Consider the following 13,596-nt stretch of genomic DNA (forward strand, 5'->3'; position numbering starts at 1 on the left):
AGAGATGTGCGACGTCTTTGTGCACTGTAGTTGATGTCATTATATGTTGTTTAGAAACCTATTATTCCCTTTCCTCCAGGTATAACAGACTCCTCGGCGTCCTCTCTCAGACTCTGGGCGATCTGCTGAAGGCTATGAAAGGCCAGGTTGTCATGTCCTCTCAGCTGGAGCTCATGGCCAATAGTCTATATAATAATTCTGTGCCAGAACTCTGGAGGGCAAAGGTGAGAGTCCAAGCCCAATTCTAGAGCCACGTGCAGTTTTATCATCTATGTCCCTCTCTCATTCATTGTCATGTGAAGCTAATTGAAGTTTTTCTTCCTTCCAGGCTTATCCGTCATTGAAGCCTTTGGCTTCCTGGGTAATCGATCTTCTCCAGAGAATCGAGTTCCTTCAGAAGTGGATCGATGATGGGATACCTTCTGTGTTCTGGATCAGTGGATTGTTTTTTCCACAGGCATTCCTAACCGGCACTTTGCAGAACTTTGCTAGAAAACACGTTATTTCCATTGACACAATCTCCTTTGATGTTAAGGTGAAATTAAGCCACCATGCCAGTGTATGAAGTGGTGTCTACAGAAATCATAGGGGAAAATAATTACTTTTGATGTTTAAAGATGTTCCAGTGATTTATTTAGTTTTTTGAAAGGCTCCAACAGAGCAAACATTATGCCCCATAACATAGCCATGTCTTGCTGCTGTGGAGGGGTTTCATATTCCGTCTGTGTCCATTGAATGTTTTATAAAGGGAATATTATGGATTAAGGATGCATAGACATGTTTTCCTTTCTGTATTTACAACAGGTTCTCACCGAGACAGTGGCAGATCTGCAACAGCGTCCTGCTGAGGGATGTTATATTCACGGTTTGTATTTGGAAGGAGCATGTTGGGACAAGTCAACAATGCAGCTGGCAGAATCACGCCCCAAAGAACTCTACACAGAGATGGCCGTCATCTGGCTGGTACCGGTGTCAGAACGCAAGTCAACCACTTCAATGACATACCTATGCCCTATTTACAAGACCCTGACCCGTGCAGGTAAGGAATGCATCGTAAATATCCCGTGTGGTCCAGGGCAATGCATCAGCAGTTGTTTCAACTTTGTACATTACGGAAGATTAAAATTGATTATTTTCTCATCCTAGGAACCCTCTCAACCACGGGGCATTCCACCAACTACGTCATCGCAGTGGAGCTTGCCAGCAGCAAGCCTCAGACACACTGGATAAAGCGCGGCGTGGCCCTGATATGTGCCCTCGATTACTGATCTGGATCCAAAAACAAACTGATAATGTGCCAACTACAAAGCCCAGGCGTAGCACAAACATACTACGAAACTAATTGGCTTCCGATAAGAAAAGTCAAGTCATCAGACTCTTCAGAACCACCTTATCACTGACTGCAGTTACTAATCCCTACACATTTATTCATTCCCCCGGTCCTGCAGCTGTACAGAAAATAAATATTGTTAATGAATATATTGAACAAAACCCATGCCTCCATTTGTGTTTTTTTGTGTAGCAGTGGGTAATAAGGGGGTTTCATTTACAGCAGTTTTGAATAAAGCCCAGAAAAATAGGATTAACATAGCTATAAATATCAACTCACTTTACATAGTAAAAAAGCACTCAATACGATTTCTGTGGGGGGGAAAGTGGAGACAATTTAACTCCATTATCAGAGGACACCCGGTATATATGACCAGTTGGTCCTTCAAGAAGTTGCAACTCCTAAAAGCCTTTGAAAAGGGTTGACTGCATGAGGAGCATAGGAGCTGTAGTGTCGCTAGAGGGGCAGTCACAGGATTCAATATAGTGAATGTGTCTCTAACTACTTAGCCTTTAAATATGTTCATGGTAAAATGGAGTGTCCTGCCCTAAAATATGCTACAAGCCAGTCTCCTATTAAATAAACATAAAATGGTAAAGATGAAAGGCATCGCCCTCTGCAGGCCACAAGTTGTATTGCAGCAGGTTTTTTTTTTTATAAACCATCACTATTACTATCCTATATTTCTATAGCACCAACACATTATGCAGCACAGTAAAGAGAATCTATTAATCATTGACATGAGTCCCTATCCCAGTGGTAATTACCGTATAAATTCCCTACCACACACAATAACGTACATTTTTAATTTACACGGCTACAGACAGAATTCTTATTTTTCAAGTTTATTATGCCACAAAAAAAAAAAAAAAAAAAAAAGTTTACATAGTGTCACCTCCACAGGGTTTATCTGACTGCGATCTGTGACATTTAAGACGTCGTGGAACCAGCCAGTGTGTCATTTACAGTCAATAGTCTGGGACCTGCCCGCAGTCCAACACCAGTTACTGTGATACAGTCTTAGAGAGACCTCGGACAATGAATAAAGTTACGGAATCTAGGAGGGACCAGGTCACACGATGTGGGGTGTGAACAAACAGGTCATATATAACCTATGTGACAGGTATACATAAGGGAATATAAAAAGAGTTTATGTACATCATATACATGGGTATGCGTAAAGAGACACAGTGGGAGCCTCTCTACAAGTATTCTATCTATCCCATATACGATATTGCAGGCGCAACATATATACGTTGGGATTACTGGCGCTTGGCCTTGTACGGACGAGAACGTTTGCGGCGGTCTGGCTTCCTCTGTTTGTGCAGTCGACCGATGCTGACTCCTTGCCGTCTCCTTACGGAAATGTTCTGCTCCACCAGGCTTGCCAGCATTCCTAAAAACAGAGGAGTTACGGATACATGAGACCCACCTCAGATAGACCCAACTCCATCCAGATCCCGCAAACTTACCTTCCTGAGCCAACATAGAGATGAATGCGCAGATAAACTCATCATAGTTATGAGTCCTCCTTTGGTCATCAATCTGGAAGGGAGGATGGAGAACGGTCAGAAAATAACTCAGAGAGAAGATGGTAGGACAATGAGGACTACAGCCCAATAAAGATACCTTGAACTTCTTGCGTTTCTCCAGCTCCTCCCTCAGGCAAGCCTCCGAAGTGGAGATTTCAGCTTCTACACATTTAAGCAGAGCCAGGAGCTCCTGAAAGAGAACACGAACCACGTCTAAACTTCACTGTATCCAATCGAACCAAATCGCCCATCATCGGCTGATTGATGACCCACCAACAGCCCATAAATGCCAGATTCAGCCATCAAAATGACCCTGATGCTTAAGGTATTTGGCTGAGTACAGAAACAAGGCATTTTGGTAAACGGAAGTTCAGGGGACCATGGTTACAAAATGCAAGTAAGATACTTGATTTATACTCTAATAGATAATTGTCTGTAGCCTCTATTATAACAGAATCCACTTCCTTACCTTTGGAGAAAACCTCTCTCCTACCGGAGCATCTGGAATTCTGCAACGTGATCCGTCTGTCTCCAAGTTCTCTCTTCCTTCTTCCATTTTGCTGATTTTAGGGGAAACTTTGCCAGAATCTGAGAATCAAGAGTGTAAAATCCAGAATCATTCACAAACATTATCTATTAGCTTATAAAACTTTCTCTATAAACTAGTAACTTCCACAATAGCCGCGAGCACACACAGAGATCTCACGTCGCATTGTCAACAAAAAATAGACATGGATCTTAGCACAGCCCTCTTATCATACCCATTCGGCTGAGTGTACAAAGGTGCCCATCTCTGCTGAGGTGTAGAATCCCAGTGCCAACCAACGGCCCCAGCTCCCGCACCGCGCGGTTGTACCGAACACAGTCTAAACGTAGAGGCTCCTCCTCCCCAAACAGGACCTTGGACAGGTGGGATGTGACGGGGCTGGAGGGACGCGTAGGGTTGGCGGATCTCAGAGGGGAGCGCAGTGGGGAATTGAAAGCGCTGCCGATTTCTGAAGCGGTGTCTGTGCTCTCGTTGCTGGGGGTTGGTGATGGCTGGGAAAGTGGGGCTACAGGGGCGGCTGTTTTTATAGATAGTGGGGAACACAGTTCTCTTTGTGTTTCTTTTAACTTCTCAGCCAGGACGTTAGCCGGTAGCTCGGGCCCAGGACCAGGTGGAAGGGACTCGGAGCTTCTCCTCTTGAACCTGCAGGATATATGAAGCAGTCAGGAAATGTATCGGTTTGAGATGAATAAGGAACAACTTAAACCTTTACTCACACAGGAAGAGCTGGTGGTCTTGTGGAACTTTCAGTTTCCTCTTCTTCCTCTTCATCGGAGTCTGGAGAGGGTGGTGGGATTCCCCGAGATCGCCCAACACCTGCAGCCAAGTCTTCTTCTTCCTGTAATAACATGTTACGTAATACAGATAATGTTTATTCAGTAACTCCCTCGCATTTCACAGATATCCCATAAACACTACATGAAGCCTCAGGCAACCTGTGGCTCTCCTACTACAAGTCAATGGATGCCTAAGCCTGTCCTATATAATCCTGACTCTCGTCTTATGGGTCTCATATGTTAGGTCAACATAATTATCCACACACAGACAGGTACAGTCAATCAGGTCCCCCGAATGAATCACTGTTGTTACACAATGTCAATTCCAGCTAATCTCCCACCCAGGTGACATTCAGGGGGGGGGCACTAACCTGCATTGGGGACTTGGCATAGTTGTGGTTATCCAGAAAAGCAGGCAATCGGGGTCCTTGGGCAGTGGCTGTGCCCCCATTATGAGGAAGGGTGTTGAGTTTGCTGTAAGTATTTGCTATGCAGCCTCGCTGGACAGATCCCGATCCTTCTCCGCTCACATCTGAGAATTAGAGATATGCAGACATGGACATATTGTATATAAATGTACATGGTTTTAATTCTTTTTTAGTGGTTAAATTAGAAAAGGAGACTCTAAATAGACTAACCTTATCAGTCTCCTTTCTTATATCGTCTGCTTGCTACACTCTCTAGTAGAGTGTATCTAACCTCACCTGCAGCTATTCAGCCTTAATGACTCCACTAGAGACGCTGCTCTTATACCGTCTCCTCATTTTACAGATATCAGGTTTAAACAGAGTAACAAGGAAAGCTGTTCTCACTGCTTGGTTCACATTAAACTTCATGACTTTGTGGCTGTGAAGTATCAGTGGGGGCTCTAAAGTAAAAATGATGCAGGGGAGGTACGGGCTAGATACACTCGAATATAGAGTGCATCAGGCAAATGATTGAAGAGACTGGATTTATCTGAACTTACCTTGAAAAAGACCCAAGACGCTGGGTGGAAGCGTGTTGGTGGTGACAGAGCGGTTCTAGCAAGCCCACCTACCATCTAACCGATGTCTGAAGATATTTGTCAAGCAGCAGCTCAGGAGCACAGCGACATCTTAAGAACGCCGACTATCCTTCATGTCTCTGGTTGGAGTGGACTTGCTATTTTCATAAGAGGATATTTTATATGTGCGGTTTTTTATGATCTCTATATGTGTTTTTCTGTGTTTTTATTGCTTTTGTTGATCGTTGCATCTACTTTATGAGAATTAAACCAGTGTTTCAAAAGGTAACACACTAGATTTGGACATGATTTTGTCTTTTACATGTACCGTATAACACAGAGCATGGGATCATAAGCAGTTCAAAGCATTTGACCACGGTCTGAGAAGGAATCGGACCACCTTATTATGCAGGCTCGAATGGATATAGAGTAAGCAGAATTGAAGGGGCACGTACCCCGAGATTATTTTATGTTGTATTAAAGCTTCTCATGTGGTGGTACTATAGGTGTTTTCGAATCTCCTCCACTGGTTCTTTAAGGGTCTCTCGCTTTGGATATTCTTTTTTGTATCTACTGACAACATTGGGGGAGTTTTTACAGGATTTTCCTCCCATCAAAAGGACACAAGAATTTTAAGAGACATTATACTTATAAAAGCCATTCAGAATTGGACATTATTTTATTTTATTATGTGATGGACTTGAACCGGATGTACCTTCAATGAGTAGCAGTTAGATTGACTGTTAGATGTTGTGTCAGTAGGTAGTTCATTCATCTTATTTGCTCCTGGAATATACACATTATTGTTGATTATATTGTATATATATGTACACGGTTTTATTTTTTTAGTGGTTATATTAGAAAGACTCTAAAGGGACTAACCTTTCCAATCTACTTTCATATATCATCTGCTTGCTACACTCTCTAGTAGAGTGTATCTAACCTCACTTACAGCTATTCAGCCTTAACTCCTCTAGAGACGCTGCTCCCACAAAGCCGTCTCCTTTTACAGATATCAGGTTTAAACAGAGTAACAAGGAAAGCTGTTCTCACTGCTTGGTTCACATTAAACGTAATCACTTCGTGGCTGTGAAGTATCAGTGGGGCTCTGAAGTAAAAATGATGCAGTGGAGGTACAGGCTAGATACACTCTAATAGAGAGTGTATCAGGCAAAACATTGAAGAGACTGGATTTATCCTGTAAATCTATCCGACCTCAGACAGTACCTGTAGTATTATTCTGGGTACTACTTATGCGGGGGGTCTCTTGGGCCGTGGTAGGCTTTGCCGAACTGGACTTTGTTTCCTCGTTGGTCTGACAATCTGAGGGTTTCTGCGCCTGTATGAGCTCCGGCTGGGTCACACGGATCAACTGCAGACAAAGATGGATACTTGGGAAAACTCAATTACATATATACATCATGTGATTAGGCAGGAAACTATAGGACACTTAGCACTGAGGGTTTGGATGGACCACCATGTCCCATCTTATGTACCTGCTGTAAGGCCTCCAACACGGTCTGTCTGTTCATCTTTAAGATATGAAGTTTGCTCTCGTATTTCAGCCTTCGATCTGGCACCACGGCCATCAGGTTAAAGCGGATGTCATGATATGGTTCCCTGTACAAATAACACAACAACATGAACGTACAACGAAACATGCAAACAACGTTCATCTGTCCGTACACCTCCTGTAAACTTACCCTGCTGTGGCCAGTCCGATTCTCTCCATGATGACTCTACGTGCCTTGTCTGTCCACTCCTCGTCCTCCGCCCAAGGACCTGAGGAAAGAGAACAGGTAATGTTCATTATGTGAGCCACTATGTGGGGTGAGTCGGCACTGGGGGTACAACGGTAATCTGGGTTGGTGAGATATTTGAACAAGAGGACCGACAGTTCTGCAAAGGTTATTTGGCTACAACTCCCAGGCTAACCTATCAGTCCTAATGCAGTAATGTGAAAGAGGCGCCTCTTAAAAGGTCTCCAAAATGAAGTCATTTCCCCTGGTTCTGATTTTGTAACCAACACATCAAGCCATCCATTAAACGCCAAATTAATGATGATTTATGCCTTACCATGATCAATTGGATAGACCTTCAGCCCATCCAGCTCAAACAGCCGTCCTTTAATAGGAACATAACTAACGAAGTGAAACGCCTCCATGGTGCGCACAGCGCTGATCCCGTTCTGCTTCTCAGGGAGGTGACGTGGCTCTGGTCTGCGGGAGAAGGGAGAGAGACGTCAGCCTTCAATGCCTTGTACTGTAGATGGGAAGAACAGGCGACGCTCATGTTTAACATAACCCTCCTTCAGTCATAGCTCTGAGACAGCTAATAATGCCTGATGTAATGGAGGGGTGACCAGGTGAGAACTAGGACTGATTATATTTAATACTAGCTCTGAGACAGCTAGTAATGCCTGATGCAATGGAGGCATTTACAGAACTAGGACTGCTTACATTTAGTGATGTCTCCATCTATAGCTCTGAGTCAGCTAGTAATGCCTGATGTAATTGAGGGATGGCCAAAAAAGAACTAGAACTGCTCATGTTTAGCCCATTCTTCATCCATAGCTCTGAGACAGCTAGTACGGCCTGATGACAATGAAGGTGTTTAGAGGACTGAACTGGGGACTGCTGGTATATGGGAACCCACATTTGTCTGCATAAGAGGATATTGCTGGTCACTCTAAAACGAGAAGCCGAGCACCGATAATGTCTCTGAGCGCGAGGGGTCTGTCACGCTGGGAATGGATCTCTTACCTTGCGTGGCTGTTGTGAGCTTTTGCCAGCTCTGGAGCATTCCCGATGGCATAACCTTTACTCTAAGAGAGAAGAGAAAACACTGACTCAGAATAGACACCTATATTTCTCCCCAGCAGGGCCGAGCCGAGGGAGGAGGATGCAGTGCTTCCTTAAGATCTGCTCCCATCTCTCCTGCTGCTTAAACCCCGGAGAGAGAGCTCAGCTGGCAGAAGCAGTCAGATTGCCTGTGCCCTCCTACTGGATCTCACAGCTGCTGTCAGACTAGTGGCAGCTCTGTTACCTCTCCTTCACAGGACACCAGCAGAGGATAGGTGTTCAGTAGAGGAAACGCATCTGTGATCAGCCAATAGACCAATAGCAGCTCCATGATCCAGTGGGAGCTAAAAGGTGGTCCAGGTGCTTCTTCCACCTGAGAATGGGCTCTGTACTTTCTCTCTCTGAGCTCTACTGATCATCGGGCTCTACTGTACATGGGCCACTATTTTTCCTTGGATGCCAAAACAGCTTGTCCTGCCACTGCTCCCCAGTAACATTCGTGTTCCTTTCTGCCTCTCATCTTCCACTCTGTATTAGCAGACTAGACATACATACAGTACATACTGTAAGAGTGACAGCTACAGCGGGATGCCACACAAGGGGTTTATAGATACATGTATGTCGACAAGAGGAGGTTCCTTTACCATTGTGCAAGAATCATGGTGACCTCCTGTTGGTTAAAATATGTTGGACTGGCACACTACACAGTGGGGTTTCCAAGTCAATCTCCTCTCTTGCCCATTAAACAATCCTAAATGGGGAAGAAAGCTAGAGATAGACAGCCCCCATAGACCTTCCGACAGAAGAGCTGGGCTGCAGTGTGACCAGATGGGAACAGACTGGTCTCCTAAGACCATACTTGGATCGGTATTAGAACATGGAGTGACTACCTAGAGAACCGTGTCATTCATATGAGGATAGAGAGAGCCTGGATTAGGAAGGATCTGAAACTAAAGTAATACGGACAGAGACGTCACCTAATAGCCGGGGATCTTTGTGAAGTTAATAAAGCCCCCAGTTGTTTTCTATACAAAGAGATCCAGTTTCTTTGTTGTTGCTGATAAATCCAGCAATCTGAAAAGCTGGAATCTGGATCCCATGACCTATCCCCTACAAACAGCACCTACATAATTGGTCACTGATATCCTCACCACTCAACCCATATACACTCAAAGCCCCACTCACTTCCCGCTGTGAAAGTTACAGCTACAATGAAATCTAGGACGGTCTTGAAAGAGCTCACTGCAGTATTACCTCTGGACTGAACCCCTTGGTGAAATCCTTGATGCGGCTCAGAGTCGGCCCCAGGTGAACCCCATTACAATTGAGCAAGACACTGAGGAGGGCGTGAGTGGCGCAGGAATTAGGGATTAGCTGTGAACGACAAACAAGACAATAATAAGAGGTGGGCCAGACATCTGAAATGCAAGTCATGATAACCACGGTGTCTATACTGCACCTGGTGAGCAAAGAACATGTTGTTGACCACTTCCTCCTCGATAACGGATGTGTCGTCCAGTAGGGTGGACACTTTCCTGCGTGACCGTCGCTCTTCGATCCATTTGAACAGGAATATGAAGCCATAGACTGGCCTGAGGAGCAGTATAAGCGAGTGGTAAGAGGGAGAAGGGATAGAAACAGGGTCGATATAATAAGAATATAAATCAGAATCTGTGCACCATACCCCGGGCATTTGCTTTGTAGGTCATAGATCTCTTCTACCTGCACCCCCTTTACACCTATGGAGGAAACAAAGTAAGATACGTCAGTCGCAAAACACAAGTCAACCTCTCCCCTTTCCCAGCACCTCTGGCATGTGTTATGTTTGTTTCTGGATTTTTCCTCAAACTATTTATCCTAAACCCCATCACCACAATAAGGAAAGTTGACACATCCCAATTAATTGTCATCTCCTTTCATCATCACCCATTAAGTATCCCTATCAGTGTTCTTAGCAGTATTACCCGTTTCCCACAACAATTACCAATATTTTACTTACCAAAATCCTCCACCAGCAGCGTGAAGAGCCCTAAATGACAGGAGGGAACTTTATCAGCACACAACATGTTAATGATGGTTTGACATGCAGATGTAGGTATAGAGTGGATACCATATAGAGGAGAATCAGAAGCCACAGGATGTACACACCTCTGCCAGGCAACATACAGCCACTGTACCCAGCAATCAGGTGGCGGTCCCCAAATCAGAGATGATATTAATTGTGTACGTACTAGGCATAGTTTTATCTTATCACACTGTGCAAACTATGAGCAAAACCATGGGTTGTATCTGCCACCTTATTGGACCTTTCTAAACCTGGCCACACCCCCCACTAACATACCACACCCACAATTATGTCATTCATACCACTGACCACGCCCGAAACGATATTATTGTGAGATTATCACAAATGAACGAGATTGGCAGAAGGGAGTATGAGGAGATAAAATATTTATATGACAGATGTTAGTTGTCACTGGTAAAGCTGGGTACACACTGATGCAATTATTATGCAGATCACACGATAAACGACCGTTTGGTCAGATACTGCAAGAGTGAGTACGCTCCCACCATTACGTCTCATCGTACCAAAGAACATTGTGTCTTTGGATTTGGTTTACTAAACTTCCTAAAAATCACGATCATCGATGTCGGGCAAACATGGAAGCGTGTACGCACTCACAACCAGCAGCGTAGGCAGATATCTGTACAGTGTACACTGTCACAATCTTTCTGCAGATGGTTATGAGAGATGAAGATCACAAGTCTGAAGGTAAATGGTGTAGGTGTGTACACATGAATGGGCTCATCGGTACTTTCAGTCATTGGTGAAATCGTTACAGAAATCACATATGAAGTAAAATGCAATATTCTGTACCCAGCTTAAAACCTTGCCTCATATGGTGTGGAGTTCTGGGGAGAACTACCTCCAAAAGGACTCTCACTTACCTGCAACTGGTAAAAATACAGATGGTCCATATGAGTGAAAATCATAGTTAGGGAGTTACGCACCCTCCCTCAGTGCCTGCACCCCATGTTGTTTGCAAATGTTTAGAGGTGCTGATTGCACGCTCGCTCTGCGCAGTGAAGCCTGATTTTGCAGATAATGAGGCATAAATTGCACCTTGTACAAACAACTAAATACTTTATATTCAAACTTTAAGCTGTTACCCCAGGATCAGGCCCAGCCAGGGTCAGTAACACTTTTGTTAGCTGTGGCAATGTAACTTGACTTGCTGATGAAAAGGGTGTGAGAGGAAGGACCAATAGGGAACTGCAAGCTCCATGTTTGGGCTTCTTAATGGTCTGCGTGGTCACATCCCTATACGCTGTGCACGCAAAACCAGCTTTTTACTATAGCAACAGCAGAGCCCAGGCTTTAGTTTCAGTTCCTGGGGCTGCACGAAAAGGAGGGAACAGCTCAAATAATTTTTAACATTTAGCCAAGAATGCTCCCTTAAAGGCAAGGACACCAGCCATGGAACCCTGTGGTTTTAACTTAAATATAAGAGATGTCCCTTCTGGTCAAGCCAGACTTGCTGGATATGGCAGCATCGGGCCTGACAGCATCACAATACGTTATAGAGAAAACATGACGTACATATTAAGCACAACCGGAGATTCCCCAACTGTTGCCCTTTGCACTAAAAAATCCTCAAATGTCCTTTTTTATTGCAAGACTGACTCCTAAAATTTGCAATACAGTATAATGTCAGTATCTTTCAGTTTCACAAAGATCATTTAATTATGCACAGGTTCCATTTCATTTTCACCAGAACAGCTCCATTAAAGAGGTCATGGTTCACTAACAAATAAATGAATTGAAGAGTCCCCATCTGTTCCTGTCTTTATTCCAGATTTAACAATATAAACAGATATGACAGCGTCATTATTAAGTAACTTTGCTCTATAATTACATCTAACTCCACATCTGTCAATCTAACCTTGCATATGTCTGCAATCTGCTGAGGAACTACAAGTACTATCACAGTGTGCGTGCTGGGACTTGTGACCTGTCAGTGATTGCACTGCTACAAGTCAGTCCTAGACCAATATATCTTAAGCCATTTCTTCTGACACAACCAAATATATATCACCATGTCTAAAAATGATACAATTTACCCCCCATAACTTTAAACAATACAAATTACCACCTATGTCTGAGAAGGATTAATAATTGCCCCCTCTGGTTGTCCTGCATACACTATATTATATATCAGAGAGACTTGCTGAGAGAGGTACACACACCCCAGCCTCCCCAGATGATGGGTAAATGCCCCCAATGGTCTATGCAGGGTGTAAGATAATGTCCATTATAATACCTGGATCGCTCTCCAGCTCTAACCAGCCTTTATTCATGTTGTCTCATCCATGCCTCAGGGCCTCTGACGTCACGACAGCGCGACGGAAACGCATCCGGTAAACAGAAGTTTGTGATCTCTACAATGCAGCCATTCCTTCCCGTCCGTAGTCTCACTTACTCGGTCTCCATGGCGGTAGCCATGTTTGTTGAGTCATTTGCCTTCAGTACAATGAGTTTTGGTCTTTGAGGAAATGGCCGATGTGACTCTGTTCTGCAGACACTCAGGAAAAACCGTAAAACATTCAACTCTCTCTAGGAATTTGCTTTGATTTATCACGTGACGTCGATCAACGTGACTGAAGCCATTTTTAGTAAGGGCAAACAACAGTTTGGAGCTAAATTTCAGCTATAAAAATACGGCAGCGAAACTTTTCGCTGCAAATTATCCACAGTTATTGAAATAGAAGCAACACAGGAGAGGTGCACTTGGCTTAGGTCATTAAATACGACCCTTGTTTCCAATCAGGTGCCAGATGCAGCAAACTAGCCTTAAGAAGTTTCATAATATTCCCAATTTCCACACAGTCCCAACCTTTATCGTTTCTCCCGACAAGTATATCTATTTATCAGTATTTACCATTTTCCCAACTCTTCCTGTTATTCTGTGGTTTGAATGAAGTTATCATAATTTATTGGACTGTACCCATCCCTATGTACTGAAGAGGGCACAGACCTCTATCTGACCCAATCACTAAATTGCTTTATATTCGTTAGATGAATCCAGGTGTATTTCGTCAAAAATTCAGGAGCAGACAAATATCACCCAGATGGATCAGGTAGGTATTTATTATAAGAGCTTTTAAACTGTAAAACATTATATTAACCAATTTCAGTAAATGTGTCATGATAGGTAGCTGTGGTGCATGACTGAAAACCTGATTATTAATATAGCTGATACCATGTGTGATGTACTTAGATTAGGACATGATAGTGGTGCTTTATCCTACTTACTTTAAATGTGTTTATAGGAGCATTTTGGTGGAGATAGTTGGTTACTGATAGTAAACAGCCCTAGTCAGGGGTATTAGCTATATAAGTCTGTCTAGAGATACTGTACTATAATACAGAGGAGAGATCAATCAGGGGTAATATACTGAATTACCTCAGAATATAACTGTATGATACAGAGGAGAGATCAATCAGGGGTAATATACTGAATTACCTCAGAATATAACTGTATAATACAGAGGAGAGATCAATCAGGGGTAATATACTGAATTACCTCAGAATATAACTGTATAATACAGAGGAGAGATCAATCA

The 13,596-nt window shown here is 43.5% G+C and overlaps 2 protein-coding genes and 1 long non-coding RNA gene across 3 annotated transcripts in view; 2 read left to right on the top strand and 1 right to left on the bottom strand.

The window, feature by feature from the left end:
- DNAH1 (dynein axonemal heavy chain 1) overlaps nt 1–1,354 on the top strand; it is a 39,699-nt gene extending 38,345 nt beyond the window's left edge. Inside the window, exons 74-77 of the mRNA XM_075183802.1 lie at nt 80–224; nt 329–535; nt 805–1,039; nt 1,147–1,354. Of these exons, the coding sequence (XP_075039903.1) occupies nt 80–224; nt 329–535; nt 805–1,039; nt 1,147–1,268 (709 nt within the window). The 3' untranslated portion in view covers nt 1,269–1,354. The remainder of the gene's footprint in view (nt 1–79; nt 225–328; nt 536–804; nt 1,040–1,146) is intronic.
- Nucleotides 1,355–2,156: 802 nt separating this feature from the next.
- On the bottom strand, nt 2,157–12,437 carry BAP1 (BRCA1 associated deubiquitinase 1). The gene is made up of 17 exons (XM_075183805.1): nt 12,294–12,437; nt 9,971–10,000; nt 9,656–9,710; nt 9,431–9,563; nt 9,226–9,345; nt 7,933–7,994; nt 7,247–7,389; nt 6,874–6,952; nt 6,667–6,790; nt 6,398–6,542; nt 4,557–4,717; nt 4,126–4,247; nt 3,624–4,051; nt 3,332–3,450; nt 2,960–3,052; nt 2,803–2,875; nt 2,157–2,726 (listed from the first exon to the last, which is right to left on the bottom strand). The coding sequence occupies exons 1-17, from the start codon at nt 12,328–12,330 to the stop codon at nt 2,593–2,595; spliced, it is 2,058 nt and encodes a 685-aa protein (XP_075039906.1). The 5' UTR covers nt 12,331–12,437; the 3' UTR covers nt 2,157–2,592.
- A 206-nt stretch (nt 12,438–12,643) lies between these two features.
- The window catches only part of LOC142099882 (uncharacterized), a 69,959-nt gene continuing 69,006 nt past the window's right edge, over nt 12,644–13,596 (top strand). The window contains exon 1 of the long non-coding RNA XR_012678626.1: nt 12,644–13,110. This is a non-coding gene — a long non-coding RNA (uncharacterized LOC142099882). The remainder of the gene's footprint in view (nt 13,111–13,596) is intronic.

The sequence above is a fragment of the Mixophyes fleayi genome, chromosome 8, assembly GCF_038048845.1.
Source record: "Mixophyes fleayi isolate aMixFle1 chromosome 8, aMixFle1.hap1, whole genome shotgun sequence".
NCBI lineage: Eukaryota > Metazoa > Chordata > Amphibia > Anura > Limnodynastidae > Mixophyes > Mixophyes fleayi.

Excerpts from the sequence above, each read along its gene's own strand:
- BAP1 (XM_075183805.1), bottom strand. The coding sequence starts at position 12,330 with ATGAATAAAGGCTGGTTAGAGCTGGAGAGCGATCCAG. Across the intron at positions 6,953-7,246 it reads GGTCTATCCAATTGATCATG|GTCCTTGGGCGGAGGACGAG; the intron begins GTAAGGCATAAA and ends CTCTTTCCTCAG. Across the intron at positions 6,791-6,873 it reads ATCGGACTGGCCACAGCAGG|GGAACCATATCATGACATCC; the intron begins GTAAGTTTACAG and ends TTATTTGTACAG.